Raw genomic sequence first — 15046 nt, forward strand, 5'->3', positions numbered from 1 at the left:
GCATCCTACGCAAACACTGTGTCAACTGAGTTATATCCTCAATCCTTCATAAAAAGGCCCTAAAAGAGCATTTTATAAAGTGCAAAAAGCAAAGCTTGAATTTGATCAGTGTTGAGTATACTCTGAAACCCTGTGATTGAAGTGATAGAGGGACACCCCTGCTGTGGCCCTCCCTCTCACAGTTCCTAAGTCTTCCCAGCGCTTATTGTTGGGCAGTCCTGGGATGTACTGAATACATACAGTTTTTCTCATCTGTAGTTAAAACAGTATAGTTTGAACAAGTGTTAACATAGCATTTAGATTGCATTAGACACTACAAGGAGTGGTGTACAAGAAGATATGTGTTGGTTATAGGCAAACTACAACATTCTGTATAAGGACTTGAACCTATGAAGGTTTCATACTTTGGGAGTCTGAAACCTCTCCTGTAGATAGAGGGATGATGAAGATAATGGTTAGGTGGTGTTCTACTTTTTTTTTTTTGGTCTTCTAGCACAGGCTGACCTGGAATTTATTGTATAGTCTCAGGGTGGCTTGGAACTCACAGCAATCCTCCTACCTCTGCCTCTCGAGTTCTGGGATTAAAGGTGTGCACCACTATGCCTGGCTACTCTCCTTTAAAAAAAAAAAAAATTATTTTTGTTTGTTTGTTACTTACTACCCTGTTTTACATCAATGTGTAGATCATTATTTACAAAGTAAATTACCTAAATAACACTTTTCTTCCCCTCCCCCACCAATCGTAGATCACATCAGTAAAGCAACAGTTAGAAAAGAATTTTGAAGAGTTTAAGCAAAAGTTCAGCAGAAATGAACAAGCCCTTCATGCAAGTCAGATCATGGAGAATGAGCTGAGGAGAAGCATAGAGGTAAGTGAGCACTTTTACTTAAAGAGCTGAGGATGAAATGTGAGGGTAAAAAAGAGAATTTCTGTATCATTTTTCAGAAGTGTTTATCATGATTATGCATTTCTTCTTATTACAAGGTGTTAAGTATATAACTTATGATAGTGAATATGTGCTTTATTTCTCATGTTGCATTTGCTATAATTGTACATATTTAGCAAGTACAGGAAGATGACAGATATTAGAATGTATAATCAGAAATTTTAGCTGGGTATGGTGGTGCACGCCTTTAATCCCAGCACTTGGGAGGCAGAGGTAGGAGGATCGCTGAGTTCGAGGCCACCCTGAGACTCCATAGTGAATTTCAGGTCAGCCTGTGCAAGAGTGAGACCTTACCTCGAAAAACCAAAAAAAAATTTAAGATAGGGCTGGAGAGATGGTCTAGTGGCTAAGGCATTTGCCTGCAAAGCCAAAGGACCTCGATTCGATTCTCCTGGACCCATGTAAGCCAGATGCACAAGGGAATGCATGTGTCTGAGTTCGTTTGCAGTGGCTGGAGGCCCTGGTGTGCCCATTCTCTCTCTCCCTCTCTCTGACTCTTTCTCTTTCAAATAAATAATTAATAATCCTCCCATCCAAAAAGAGGGACAGGGAGAGAGAGAGGAGTATTATTCTTTTAAAATGTTTTATTAATTTATTTGAGAGATGGAGAAAATGGTGCCACCAGGGCCTCCAGCCACTGCAAACAAACTCCAGATGGATGTGCATCTGGCTTTATGTGGGTACTGGGGAATCGAACCTAGGTCATTTGCTTTGCTGGCAAGGATCTTAACCACTAAGCCATCTCAGGAGGGTTATTTTATTTTATTTTAGTTTATTTTTTCGAGGTAGATTTTTATTCTAGTCCAGGCTGATCTGGAATTCACTGTATAGTCTTAGGGTGGCTTTGAACTCATGATGATCTTCCTACCTCTGCCTCCTGAGTGCTGGTATTAAAGGAAGGCACCACCACACCCAGCCGGCAGGTTATTTTTGAATCAGGGTCTTCCTAATCTAAAGTTGATTACAGGGTGCACCACCACACCTGCCTTGGTTTTTGAGATAAAGTTGTACTGTGTACTGTAGGATGGTTTGGAGCCCCTGATCGACCTGACTGCTCATGGGATTTAAATTCCTTTTCTGAGAATCAGCTTTTGAGTTATTTTTGTAGCTTAGTCTGTAGAGTGTCTGACTCACACAGCAAGAGGCCCTGGGTTCAGTCCCCAGCACTTCATAAAGCCTGGCATGGTGGCACGTGCCTATAATCCCAGCACTTTGGAGGTGGAGGCCGGAGGATTAGAAGTTCACTGTCATTCTTGGTTTTATAAGGTAAACCTGTTTCATGAGATCCTGTCTCAAAAACCAAAAAGAATATGAAAGTTTGTGGAGTTACTTTTAGAAAGTGTTTAAGAATTTAAAATCTGTAGAAGTTAAAGGCCTGGAAGTATGGCATCATTTTGGCTTCTCTCTGAACTTAGTGGCCTGGAGTTTATTTTAAAGGGTTTAATTAAGTATTTATGTATTATTTTTAAAGGCCAAACTTTATTCGTTTTTTTGAGAGAGAGAAAGAGAGGGAGGGGGGAGGGAGGATTGGTGCATGAGGGCCTCCAGGCACTGAAATTGAAGTCCAGATGTGTACGCCACCTTGTGTGCATGCATGATCTTGTATGTGCATCACCTTGTGTGTCTGGCTTACATGCGTTCAGGAGAGTCAAACATAGGTCTTTAGGCTTTGCAGGGAAGTGCCTTAACTCTAGCTCTAATTAAGTATCTAGAAACAGCTGATAGGGTGAAATAATTTGAATAGCGTCGTATGTCAACATTGTGATTTTTAGGAAGAGGAACATAAAAAGATGAGGGGAAGTTTCTTTTCTCTTAGTTATTACAGAAAAAACATTTTTCTGGGCTGGAGAGATGGCTTAGTGACTAAGCAGTTGCCTGTGAAACCTAATGACCCAGATTCAGTTCTTCAGTACCCACGTAAAGCCAGATGCACAGGGTGGCACATGTGCCTGGACTTTGTCTACAGTAGCTAGTGGACCTGGTGTGCTCTTTATTTTTTTCTATCTGCCTCTCTCTAATAAATAAATAAAATAAAAAATATTAAAAAGAAAAAAAATTTCTCCTGTCTAAATGTTTTGTTTAATTTAAATGATATCCTTTTACATTAAAAAACTCTTCCTAAAGAACAGTTCTTATCTAGGTGATAAAATTCTAAATGCATTTGTCCCCACGGCTTTGCAGAATGCATCATTATTGTAAAACAGATCATCTGTCAAAGCAAAGAGGGAAATATTAAGGCAACCACCTGCAAATGGGGAGCACTGCTGGAGATGGGTTGGGGATGCAACTTCTGAGCCCCAAGTGGAAGACCAGTCTCACATTATATGATGGTTTCATCCATGAATGTTTTCCAGTGCATGTGTTCGTTGCAAGCAAAACAAATGTTTGCCTTTTGGCCAGTGGAGACCAACCAACAGATGCTTCTGCTAACGTTTCCACAGGCAGACTGGCATGGAGCTCTTCCCTCTGTGAGCTTCTTTTTAGCCAGGAGCTTTCCTGCAACTACTGGCTGCTGGCTGGGTAGAAACATTTTGTAAAGCTATCATCTGGTTCAGAGTCCAAACAACTTCACAGTGGTTTGCTGGGCCAAGTCAAGTAGTAGCCTAGACTTGTCTTGCAGGTGTTTCTGAAGGTGAACTTGTTCCTCCCCACAGGGTCTGGCTTGTTCACTGTAGGGCTGTCCCCAACTCCAAACTGTCCTGCATTATACACATATCATGATCCTCTTAAAACTCATTGATTTGTATACCCAGTGAGGTCAGTCATGTGTTGGAAATGCTGACCAGAGCCTGAACTTGAGCTTAGCGTCTGTTTCAATGTGTGCTTTGGCTCGTGCACGTGTCTTATTCTGAGGGTGTGTTGTGTGTAGGGGTGAGTCGTATGACTGGCTCTTGGGGGTTGGAACCAGAGAAGGCTGATGTAACCTGGGTTAACAATGGTGGTGGCTGTAGAAGGAGCAAGATCTGGAATTGCAGTACTTTTTTTTTTTCTCTTTCTGCCTACCTGTGTTGTTACTCTGAGACAATGGCTTGGTCTTTTTGAGTCTGTAAAGTGTTTGGCTCAGTGTCCAGCATAGAAATGCTCAGTGAATTACTGAAGTCCACCTGCTTGTTGCTTTGGTTTCACAGATGTTACGATCTTTTGATATCAATATTGTTTACTGTCACCTACAGGCACAAAGGGTTGTGACCAAGGGCCAGTGCATTTGAGATTTTTTTTCCTATTTAAAAATTAGTTTATTCCATTATGCAGTCAATATGGGTGTCTTTCTGTATCTCATGATAAGTAACTACAAAAAGTTGAGCATGCTTATAGGTTTTGGATGCTGAAATAATGTGACAGTTGTACTGAAAATTTCCTTGACCGTGTTTAGTAAACTAATATGCTGCTTACAACGAGAAATTATCAGTGCTGGAAACATGATTTAATGGACCAATCAAGGGTAAAGTTAGCATTTACTATCAATGTGAATGAGGGGTTTAGATAAACTGCTCACTCGGCATCTAGTGCCAGCCTCGATTGCGTTGGGGTTTGGCAGTGAAATGCCATCATTTGACAGACACGATGAGGAAACACTTGCTTGGGGACCTTTCCAAGCATAGGGATCTGCATTACACTAGGCCCTCTAAGGAGCTTGGTCTGGCAAGCAAAAATGATGAAGCCAAGGGGAGAAAACACATCTTTTGCATCCATTTTGTACTCACATATATAGCCTTCACCCAGCATGGGACGTATTAAGCTCTGCTCATGGATGGTATCATGAAATGCCACACACAAACTCAAATTTGTTTTGTCTAGCCCTAGGAAATGATACTTCCCTTGCTGCTCCTAAACCAAGGTTGATCTGGGTGCAATTGCTCGGTAAACTCTAATGCTGGCTTGTTTTTATAGGGATTTTTGTTGTGTTTTTACAAAGTAGGGCCCAATTTTGCAAATCATATGAGGGTGCGGGTGATGCCTAGGAGACTATATTCTTGTGTGCTTAACTCATTGTTGCTAATGAGCTGCCCATTGAAGTCTTAAGGGGCTGTGGTCTCATAGAAAACTTAATTGCTGGTGGATGGCAGCCTGCACATCAATTTTCAGATGTTCATTCTCTACATTCTGACCTTTTCAAATTCTTGGGTTAGGTTGTAGTTATAGCATTATAAGATTACTGGGTCCCTGGATTGGCTGAAGATTCCTTTGTTAGAAGCAAATATTTACAAAGTTAATGCTAGAATTGAGCTCACTATTCAGATATCTCCAGTTGTGGACAGACAGGAGAGACTATAACAGACAGTGAATGTGAATTTCCCCATCTTATGGTCTGTGCTCACTTCCCTTTTATTAATTTATTTGCTGCTCCTCTCTGTTTTTTAAACCTTTTCTATAAAGGTAAATCCAGTTTTGCATGCTCTATCTTCATTCATCAAACTCTAGACTTGACTTTTTTAGGGTAAGAATAAGTTCTAAGTTCTAAGTTATAATATTAAGTCATTCTACTTACTCTTTGATTTTGACCTCATTCCCCTTTGATGATGATCTTGCAATAATGATGCCCCATTACTCCTGTCAAAGTGCTTTAAGGTGCTCTATTTTCACTTCTGTGATCTCATTAGATGAGTGATTATTCTGAGCCTGAAGAAAACAAATGATTATATTTTCTAGTTTAATGATGCTCATTTAAATAAATGACATTGTTTCACCTTCATGGGTTTTCCTTACAGAATTGAACACTGACTGGTGTCCTTGTTAGCTTCTCAGTCTTGAGATCCATTGGAACTGCCCTTTAGCTCTCATTGATAACTTAATTAAATAGTCAGTTTCCTAGTGGAAGCAATGCAGAATCAGGGCACTGGAGACCAAGAGTATAATACTGACAACAGGTTCTGTCTCATTTTAATAATGAAATGAATGTATATACATGAACAGAGCAGCTGCCAGCAAGTTTTCAAGTACTTTCTACCAGCCAGATTCTCCCTATTCTTGAATTTGGCTGTGCTACCTCGGTACCCATCTGCTGGTAGTAACCAGACTGATAATTGAAGGCAGCCTTCCAATACAGCACTGCCAGGGCCATCTGTTTTCTAACGGTGCAGCAGGGTTTTGGAGGATGGGTCTTAATTGTTTCTTTAAGATTCAGAAATGGCCTACTTCTCAGAGGGGTACTTTTGAAATGCAGTTGTTTTTTAAAGGTTAGTCTTAAGATTCCTCCCCCAACCCCAGGTTGTGAGGTACTTGGTTCTGTCAATTTGTAATGATAACAGCCAATCTCTTATGTTGCTGAGGACAGGTGTAATGTAGATTGAGGTACTTATCCTTACAAGTTTCACGTATGATGAGTTTATTTGTAATGTCTATTGTATTACATGATTAAGGAGTGTAGTGTTTTCTTTGGCAGGTAAATTTTGATTTTACTATAAAGGTATCCCAAGAAAACTGAATCACACTGCATTCATATATATCTCTGCTACTTAAGTGCAGATACTTTGTCAGGTAACCAGAGAACCTATTTTCACTGTGAAAGCTCAGGTTCTCCCATTCAGAATAAATTTCCTGTGCTCTGGCCTTTGAATTCCTGTAGGATTTTCAGTGTCTCTTGCATTTAAAAGCACATTTTTGTATGTATTAAATGTTTGGTACCATATTTCCTTGCACTGGAAAGTTCTAGCCCTGAACTGAGAGACATTTTTTTAAATTTAAATTTGCATTCTATCTTTTAAGTTGTGTGTATATATCCACATGTGTACGTGTGCCATAGTACACATGTGAAGGTCAGACAGAGATCAGGTGTTAGTCCTTATCATCCATTCTGTTTGAGGCAGGATCTCTTTTTGTTCACCATTGAGTACATGAAGCCAGCTGACCTGTGAGCTCTGCCTTCCCTCTTGCTAGAGGAGGGCTGGGATTACAGTTTTTATGTGGGTTCTGGGGAACCAAACTCTGGTCCTCATGTTTGTTCAGCAAACACTTTTACCTCCTGGGTCATCTCTACAGCTCCTGCATTTTTTATAGTGCATATTTCAATATCTTGAACATTGTAAACATATTACAATTTTACTTGTGTGTGTGGTTTGCAGCATGCATTTGTGTTTGAGGGTGCACATGCACATTGTTGGCATGCATGTGGAGGCCAGAAGCTGATGTTGAGTGTTTTCCTAAATTATTTCCCACATTAGTTTTTTTAAATTAATTAATCTTGAGGGAGAGAGGCAGATAGAGCATGGTCTTGCCAGGGCCTCTAGCCACTGCAAACAAACTCTAGTCATATATATTCCCTTGTGCATCTGGCTTATTTGAGTGCAGGGGAATCGAACCTGGGTCCTAAGGCTTTGTAGGCAGAAGACCTAAACTGCTAAGCCATCTCTACAGTCCTCCACCTAAGTTTTTAAGACAGGGTTTTATTATTCCTGGAACTTACTGATTTCAGATAGACTACCAAGCCAGCAAGATCCAGAGGTCATCCTATCTCTGCCTGTCCAGCATTGGGATTACAGGTGTGTCCTGTTATGCCTGGCTTTTACATGGGTGCTGGGGATCCAAACTCAGGTCTTCATGCTTGTGTAAGCACTTTACCCACTAGAATTTCTTGATGACAGCATTTGTTAAAGATAATTAGATAGATTTGCAGTGAAAAACAAAAAAGTTGCCATTGGACTGTTATAGTTTACTAGCACCAATCAAATTTGTTAGGAATTTGTAGCTTTGTCTTGGGTCATCATGTAAATAGGCTTTTTCTTGTAAGTTAGCTCCTTTAATTTACACACACACATAACCACAAAGCTCAAAGACATGTATTTCTTGAAGGAAAAAGATTATCCTTAGATTTGAATTCTAGACTTTTATTTTGATTTCTATTTATGCCATTATTTGTTAGGCCATTATTAGTTGCTTGCAGGGAAAAAGTGATTTCTGCTCAAGAGAGATAGAGACAGTTCTTCTAAGGACCCTTTTAAGGCAGAAGTCATGACTTGATTGAGATTTTAATTATAACAAACAAAATGTGTGTTTTAGGAAGTGAAGAAGGAAAACAGTCTCCTTAGGAGTCACTCTGAAGAAAGAGCCAAAGAGGTCTGCCGCCTGGAGGAAGAACTCGGGAAAGCCAAACTGTGTCTCAGTCAGAGCCAGGAGTTCGCAGAAGAAATGAGAGGTAAGGACACTAGTGTTAGGTGAGTCTTATTTGCCTAGGAAGAATGGATGATATTAGCACATTGGAGAAACCACCTTGATTTTTTTTTTTTAAAATACATTCAATAAAAAAGATACCTACAGTTGATAGGAAAGTTTCTCTACCACTGTTTAGTTTTCAGAGTGATAGTTGGTCTTTTAAAAGTTGGAACACATTGAATTAAAAACTGGGTGGTTTTCACTACTTTGAAACCAGAGGGTAAATATTACCCATAGAATACTAAATCGTCAGTGCTCTCACCCAAGAGGGCCATCCTTTGTGTCTCAAGAGTATTTGTTTATTACATCCAGGCCGCCTCACTCATTACCATTTCCCTTAGAATTGGAAAAACCCTGTTTTTCAACCCCATAATGACCATTGTATTTTGATGACTGACTTGACTGAATGATTTTTATTTCCTGGGTTTAAAAAGTCAAAGTATTTTGTTACACACCCCAAATGATTCCATCATTTGTTTCTTTGTCCTACATATTTTTTGCTTTGTGCATACTTGTGTGCATGCAGATAATGTGCACTCCATGCATGCATGTGGAGGCACAGGAGAACATTGGGTATCCTTCCTCCATCGTTTATCTGCTTACTCATTTAAGATGAAGTCTTTAACTAAACCTAGATCTACCTATACTTTTCAGTCATTGCTGGCTTGCCAGCAAGCCCCTGTAGTTCTCTGCTTACTATAGGACTTGCATTAGAGGCATGCATGGCCATGCCCAGCTGTGTATATGGATGTTGGGGAATTGAATTCCAAGAATCAGGCCTTCTCAGACCTCCGTGCTTGCATGGCAAGCACTGTTACCAATGACCCATCTTCCTAGCCTTATGCCGTATCTTTATATAACATTTCCTTTGTTCTTCCTGGAGTATTTGCGTTTCTAGGATTTCTTTTAGCTCTAGTCTGTGTATGTGTGATACTAAGACTAATTTTTTTTTTTTCCAATCCTTTGCTCCCTTCCTCTCATCCCCCCATGACAATACCCAGGCTGGCCTGGAACTCCTGGGTGCAAGTAATCCTCCTGCTTCAGCTTCCCAAGTAGCTGGGAATCTATCCAAGACAGCTTTCCATTTCCTGCAGCAATTGATAGAACTATTGGTTTGGAGATTTCCTGAGGAAAAACAATTAGAATGTATAATGGCTGGTACATTTTTCAGGACTGGTCAAAAGTGTCATTGTTTGAGATCCTCAAGAGTACCATAGATTGAGGCACTTGGAGTACTGATCCTGTAAACCATTACCTCTCAGTGTATAGGCTTGGGATCGTCAGTGTTTTAGAAAAATACATAGTTTCTTTTTTAGTATTGCATGTAAGACATATGCTATATTTTATTTGCTGTTGCAGATGTCACTCTTACCCCTTAATGTACATGAGGAGTGTGAAGCTTTTTCATCACTCCTCCGTGAAAAAATGCTTTTATGAAGTAGGTAGACTGGGGTTAGGACAGAAAACAGGTGGTAATGGGAGATTCCAGTTGCATCTAATCTTTTCACCATTCTTACCAGGCCAGAATGTGGGATGGCATTTTTCCCTAAGATTATTCATATCTAGATCTTGATGGTTACAGAAGTACATACATTGTCGATTGTGGGCTGAAATGGTGGGTAGGTTACTTTTCTAGTACATCAGAATGACCTCAGAGGAAATTAGGTTATTTTCATCTTAGTGTCATTCTCCCAGCATTTCTCTGATTAACTAAAACAGATGTGTGTGTGGGGGGGGGTTGCAGATAAAAGACATATAAACAAGGGTTAAAGAGATGACTTTACCAGTTAAGGCACTTGCCTGTGAGGCCTAAGGACCCAGTACTCATGTAAGCTAGATGTACGGGGTGGGGGTGGGGGGCGCAATTGTATGGAGTTTGCAGTGCCTAACGTGCCCATTCTCTCTTTATCTATCTGCTTCTCTCTCTCTCTCTCTCTCTCTCTCTCTCTCTCTCTCTGTCAAATAAAATAAAGACACATATAAAGAAATAGTTTTGGGCTGGAGAGATGGCTTAGCGGTTAAGTGCTTGCCTGTGAAGCCTAAGGACCCCGGTTCGAGGCTCGGTTCCCCAGGTCCCACATTAGCCAGATGCACAAGGGGGCGCACGCGTCTGGAGTTCGTTTGCAGTGGCTGGAAGCCCTGGCACGCCCATTCTCTCCCTCTTCCTCTACCTGTCTTTCTCTCTGTGTGTGTCGCTCTCAAATAAATAAATAAATAATTAAAAAAAAAAAGAAATAGTTTTGAGTGTTCAAGAAAATAACTCCTTAATATTTTGTACAATGTGTATATTAAGCTGCTTGAGATATTATCAAGTGTATTATGATCCTTAAAATGTCCATTTTCTCTCCCTTGATATAAACCTAAGTCATTATCAGGTGCTCCACTTCCAAGAAGGACTCATGCAGCAATGTCAATTTTTTTTTTTTTCCCGAGGTGGGGTCTCACTCTGGTCCAGGCTGACCGGGAATTAATTTATGTAGTTTCAGGGTGGCCCTGAACTCATGGCGATCCTCCTACCTCTGCCTCCTGAGTGCTGGGATTAAAGGCATGTGCCACCATGCCCGGCATACAATGACAATTTTAACAGGGCTTAAGACTCTTAAGATTGCTTTTATTAATTCTTTTACTGCTTTGAATTCAGAATTCTTAATAATTTTTACTTTTTTGTGTTTCTGGGATTGTATCTTAGAGCTTCAAACATGTTGAGCAATTACTATACCACTGTATTATACCCCAAACTCTAGAGTAGAGTTTTTATAGAATAGGTATTTACTAAAAGCACTGACAACTTTGTTTGTTTTAATAGCTAAGAACACTTCTCAGGAAACCATGTTAAGAGATCTTAAGGAAAAAATAAACCAGCAAGAAAACTCCTTGACTTTAGAGAAACTAAGACTTGCTTTGGTGGATTTGGAACAGCAGCGAGATTGTTCTCAAGACCTTTTGAAGAAAAGGGAACATCATATTGAACAACTGAATGATAAATTGAGCAAGATAGAGAAGGAGTGCAAAGCTTTACTGGATACTTTGGAGCTAAACAAGAAAGAATATGAAGACATGAAAGAAGAGAAAAATGAAAAGGAAAAACTTATCAATCAAGTAGAATCTGAAAAGGAAATATTACAGAGTAAAATTAATCATTTAGAAACCTGCCTCAAGACACAACAGATAAAATGTCATGAGTACAATGAGAGAGTAAGGACACTAGAGATGGAAAGAGAAAACCTAAATGTAGAGATTAGAAACCTTCACAATGTGATAGACAGCAAGTTGGTAGAGGTGGAGACACAGAAACAGGCTTACCTGGAACTGCAGCAGAAAGCAGAATTTTCAGATCAGAAACATCAGAAGGAAATAGAAAATATGTGTGTGAAAACATCTCAGCTGACTGGGCAAATTGAAGGTTTAGAACAGAAACTTCAGTTAATGTCAAGTGAAATAATAGCCAAAGACCAGCTGTACCAAGAGTTGCATGCTGACTATGAGAACCTGCAGGATCTGCTCAGATTCAGAGATGCTTCTCTTGTGACAAATGAGGACCATCAGAAAAAGTCTTTGGCTTTTGAACAGTGGCCTGCAATGAACAATTCCTTCTCAAACACCATAGCAGAACAAGGAAGTATTTCCTTAGAGAGGAATGAATGCCATGTAGATGCATACCAAAGTCCAAATAATTCAGCCATCTCACAACACAGAGAAGCTTCATCTGAATTTTCCTTGGAATCTGAAAAGCAGATTAACTCTGGTCTGCAAAAGCTAGGTGAACAGTTGGTACAGATTAGAGAAGAAAACTTCCTGAAGGCAGAACAAATTCATCAAAGCTTTGTGTCTGAAACCAGCCCGAACATTAGTAAATTGCAAGAAGAGTCTCCTGTTCATCAGAATGTTGTTGCTGAAACTTTAATTTCCCTAGAGAACAAGGAAAAGGAGTTGGAATTTTTGAAAGAAAAGTTGCAAGCTAAGCAAACAGAGATTCAAGAATTAAAAAAGAATAGTTATCTGCTTGAAGACACTTTGAAGGAGCTACAATTTCTGACTGAAACTCTGGGTGCTGAGAAGAAGGAAATGAGCTCAATCATCTCCCTAAGCAAAAAGGAAATTGAAGAGCTGACCCAAGAGAATGGGGTGCTCAGAGAAATTAATGAAACCTTAAAGCAGGAGAAAATGAATTTACTCCAAAAAAATGAGGAACTTTCAAACTGTGTAGAGGAACAAGAAAAAAGCATTTCACAGCTATCTGATCAGTACAAGCAGGAAAGATTTGTTTTATTCCAACAGTGTGAAGAAACCAGGAGTGCTTTGGAAGCTCTTAGCGAACAGTACAAAGCAGCAGAGGAGAAGAGCACTGCGTTGGAGTGCGTGCTCAGTGAGCGCACCAGTGTCTGCGAAAGTAGGACAGCTGAGCTGGAGCAACTAAAAGAAGTGTTTGCACAGGAGCAGCAAGAATCTTCAACAAAATTAGCTTCTTCCAAAGAGCAAAATGAGAAACTAGCCCTAGAGTTGGAGTTAGTGCAACACACCCTGAGATCTGAGATTACAGACATGAAAAACACTTCTAAGAGTGAAGTTGAAAGCTTGAAGCAAGAAATTAGGACTTTAAAGGAAGAAAAAATTGCAATGCAAAAAGAAGTTAATGACTTCTTACAAGAGAATGAACGACTAATAGAGTTAACAAAGAGTAAACAGAAATATCTAGAATTAGATCCAGATAGGGATTCTATGAAAGAACCAGAAAATGAGATAGAGAAGTGTATTTACCAGCATCAGATGGATCTTGATATTAAAGATACTTCTCCACACAGGTACAAGGCACACTTGGTACAACTAGAAGCTTTGATAAGGTTTATGGAATTAAAGCTTGAAGAAAGTGAGAAGGAGAAAGAAAGCCTGCAGCAGAAATTACAGACAGACAAAGGAGAGTTAGGAACTAGCAATTTACAGGACAGTCAGTCACAGGAAAACAGTGACCTAAAAGACTGTGAAATAGATGTGGCTGAACAGTATATTTCAGTGCTTCATGAGTTGTCATCAAGTCAGAAGGACAATGTGCAGCTGCACTGCTCTCTACAGACAGCTATGAATAAGCTGAATGAGTTAGAGAAAATGTGTGAAGTACTGAAGGTGGAAAAACTGGAGCTGGAGTCTGAGCTAAATGACTCCCGGTCAGAGTGTATCACAGCAACTAGTAAAATGGCAGAAGAGGTGGAGAAACTAGTAAAGGAAATGAAAGTACTAAATGATGAAAATGGTGTTTTGCAAAGTGAGTTAGTGAAAGAAATGTCAGATGGTAAGTTTGGTGGACAACAGAATAAGCAACAAAATGACGACGCATCTGTGTCCTTGAATCCTTTGGACAATAGCAGTTTCAGTGAGCAAATGAATTTGTCAAACAAAGAAGTTGAAATGCAGTTTGCTCAATTACAAGAGAGATTCTCATGCTTACAAAGTGAGCACAAAATTCTACACGATCAGTACTGTCAAGTGAGCTCTAAGATGTCGGAGCTGCGTTCTTACGTTGACACCTTAAAGGCTGAAAATTCAGCCTTGTCAGTGAGTCTGAGAAACTTGGAGGGTGACTTGGTAAAGGAGAGGAAGCACGGACCTGAGGAGGAGCATCTGTCACTGTCATTCTCCTGTGTGACAGACAGCCCTAGTCTGACAAATTACAGAGAATCTTTTTGCAAAGATGTTTCAGATCACACAGGAGACATCTCTCTTTTGAGTAATTTAGAAGGGAATGTTTCAGCAAACCCTTGTAATGTAGATGAAGTGTCTTATAGCAGTCTGGAGGAGGAAAATCTGACTGAGAAAGAAATGCCATCTGCTTCTGTGAGGACTGTCGAGGAACTTGAGATCCTCTGTCAGGTGTACTTGCAGTCCCTCGAGAGTCTGAGAGAGAAAATTGAGAGTCAAGAGATTATGAAAAATAAGGAGATTCAAGAGCTTGAACAGTTATTAAGTTCTGAAAGAATTGAGCTTGACTGCCTTAGGAAACAGTATTTGTCAGAAAATGAACAGTGGCAACAGAAGCTGACAAGTGTGACTTTGGAGATGGAGTCCAAATTGGAGGCAGAAAAGAAGCAGACGAAACACTTGTCCCTCGAGCTTGAAGTAGCGCGACTCCAGCTGCAAGGGCTGGATTTAAGTTCTCGGTCTTTGCTTGGCACCGACATGGAAGATGTAAGTACCTGGGATATACGCGCTGTTTCTTACTTTATGTGCCTAGTACGCACCCAGTAAATGTTGGTGAACAGAAATCAACATGAATCTATAACTAGATTATTATTAGAGTTTAGGGAAGTTAAATGCACAAAAGTTTCCCAAAGTCTATCAGTACTCTAGAACAGAATAACTCAGTAATAAATTTCTGTGGTGATTCACTTTTAAATATTGTGCAATTAAATACTATTATGTAGGAAATTACAGAAATGTTTTTAAAGGCTGAATATTATGGATTCAGATCTTTATAATGTGTGCTTACATTGAGTTAATAAGGTACACATATTAATAGCTTATGAATTGTAATAAAAGAGGTTAATCCTTGTGCCCTTTTCGATTACTTACCTATAAAAAACATTTTTATGTATGTATTAAAGAACTCCAAATGCATGTACCTCTTTGAGTGTGTCTGGCTTTACCTGGATTCTGAGGAATTGAACTCATGATGGCAGGCTTTGTAAGCAAGAACCTTTACTGCTGAGCCATCTCTCTAGCTCCTTATTTATTTTTATCTGAGTGTGTGTGTATGGTTGCACACATGACACCTGTGGAGGTCAGAGGAATTCCTCAAGATCTCTGTCATTTCCTTCCACCTTCTTTGAGACGAAGTCTATGATGTTTAGCCACTGCATATTCCAGACTAGCTGGCCTTTGATTCTTCTGGATCTCTCCATTGATATATAATCACAGGCCTGGGCACTGCCACTTTGTGTGTGGCTTTGCATGCGTGC

The 15046-nt window shown here is 39.9% G+C and overlaps 1 protein-coding gene across 3 annotated transcripts in view; it reads left to right on the forward strand.

Annotated features, from left to right (window-relative positions):
• Positions 1–15046, forward strand: part of Cenpf (centromere protein F) — a 63473-nt gene that overhangs the window by 32036 nt on the left and 16391 nt on the right. For all 3 annotated transcript variants that reach the window (XM_045146123.1, XM_045146125.1, XM_045146127.1), the window contains exons 10-12: positions 747–869; positions 7944–8079; positions 10903–14276. In XM_045146123.1, coding sequence (XP_045002058.1) covers positions 747–869; positions 7944–8079; positions 10903–14276 — 3633 coding nt within the window. The remainder of the gene's footprint in view (positions 1–746; positions 870–7943; positions 8080–10902; positions 14277–15046) is intronic.

This window comes from Jaculus jaculus, chromosome 1, assembly GCF_020740685.1.
Source record: "Jaculus jaculus isolate mJacJac1 chromosome 1, mJacJac1.mat.Y.cur, whole genome shotgun sequence".
Lineage (NCBI taxonomy): Eukaryota > Metazoa > Chordata > Mammalia > Rodentia > Dipodidae > Jaculus > Jaculus jaculus.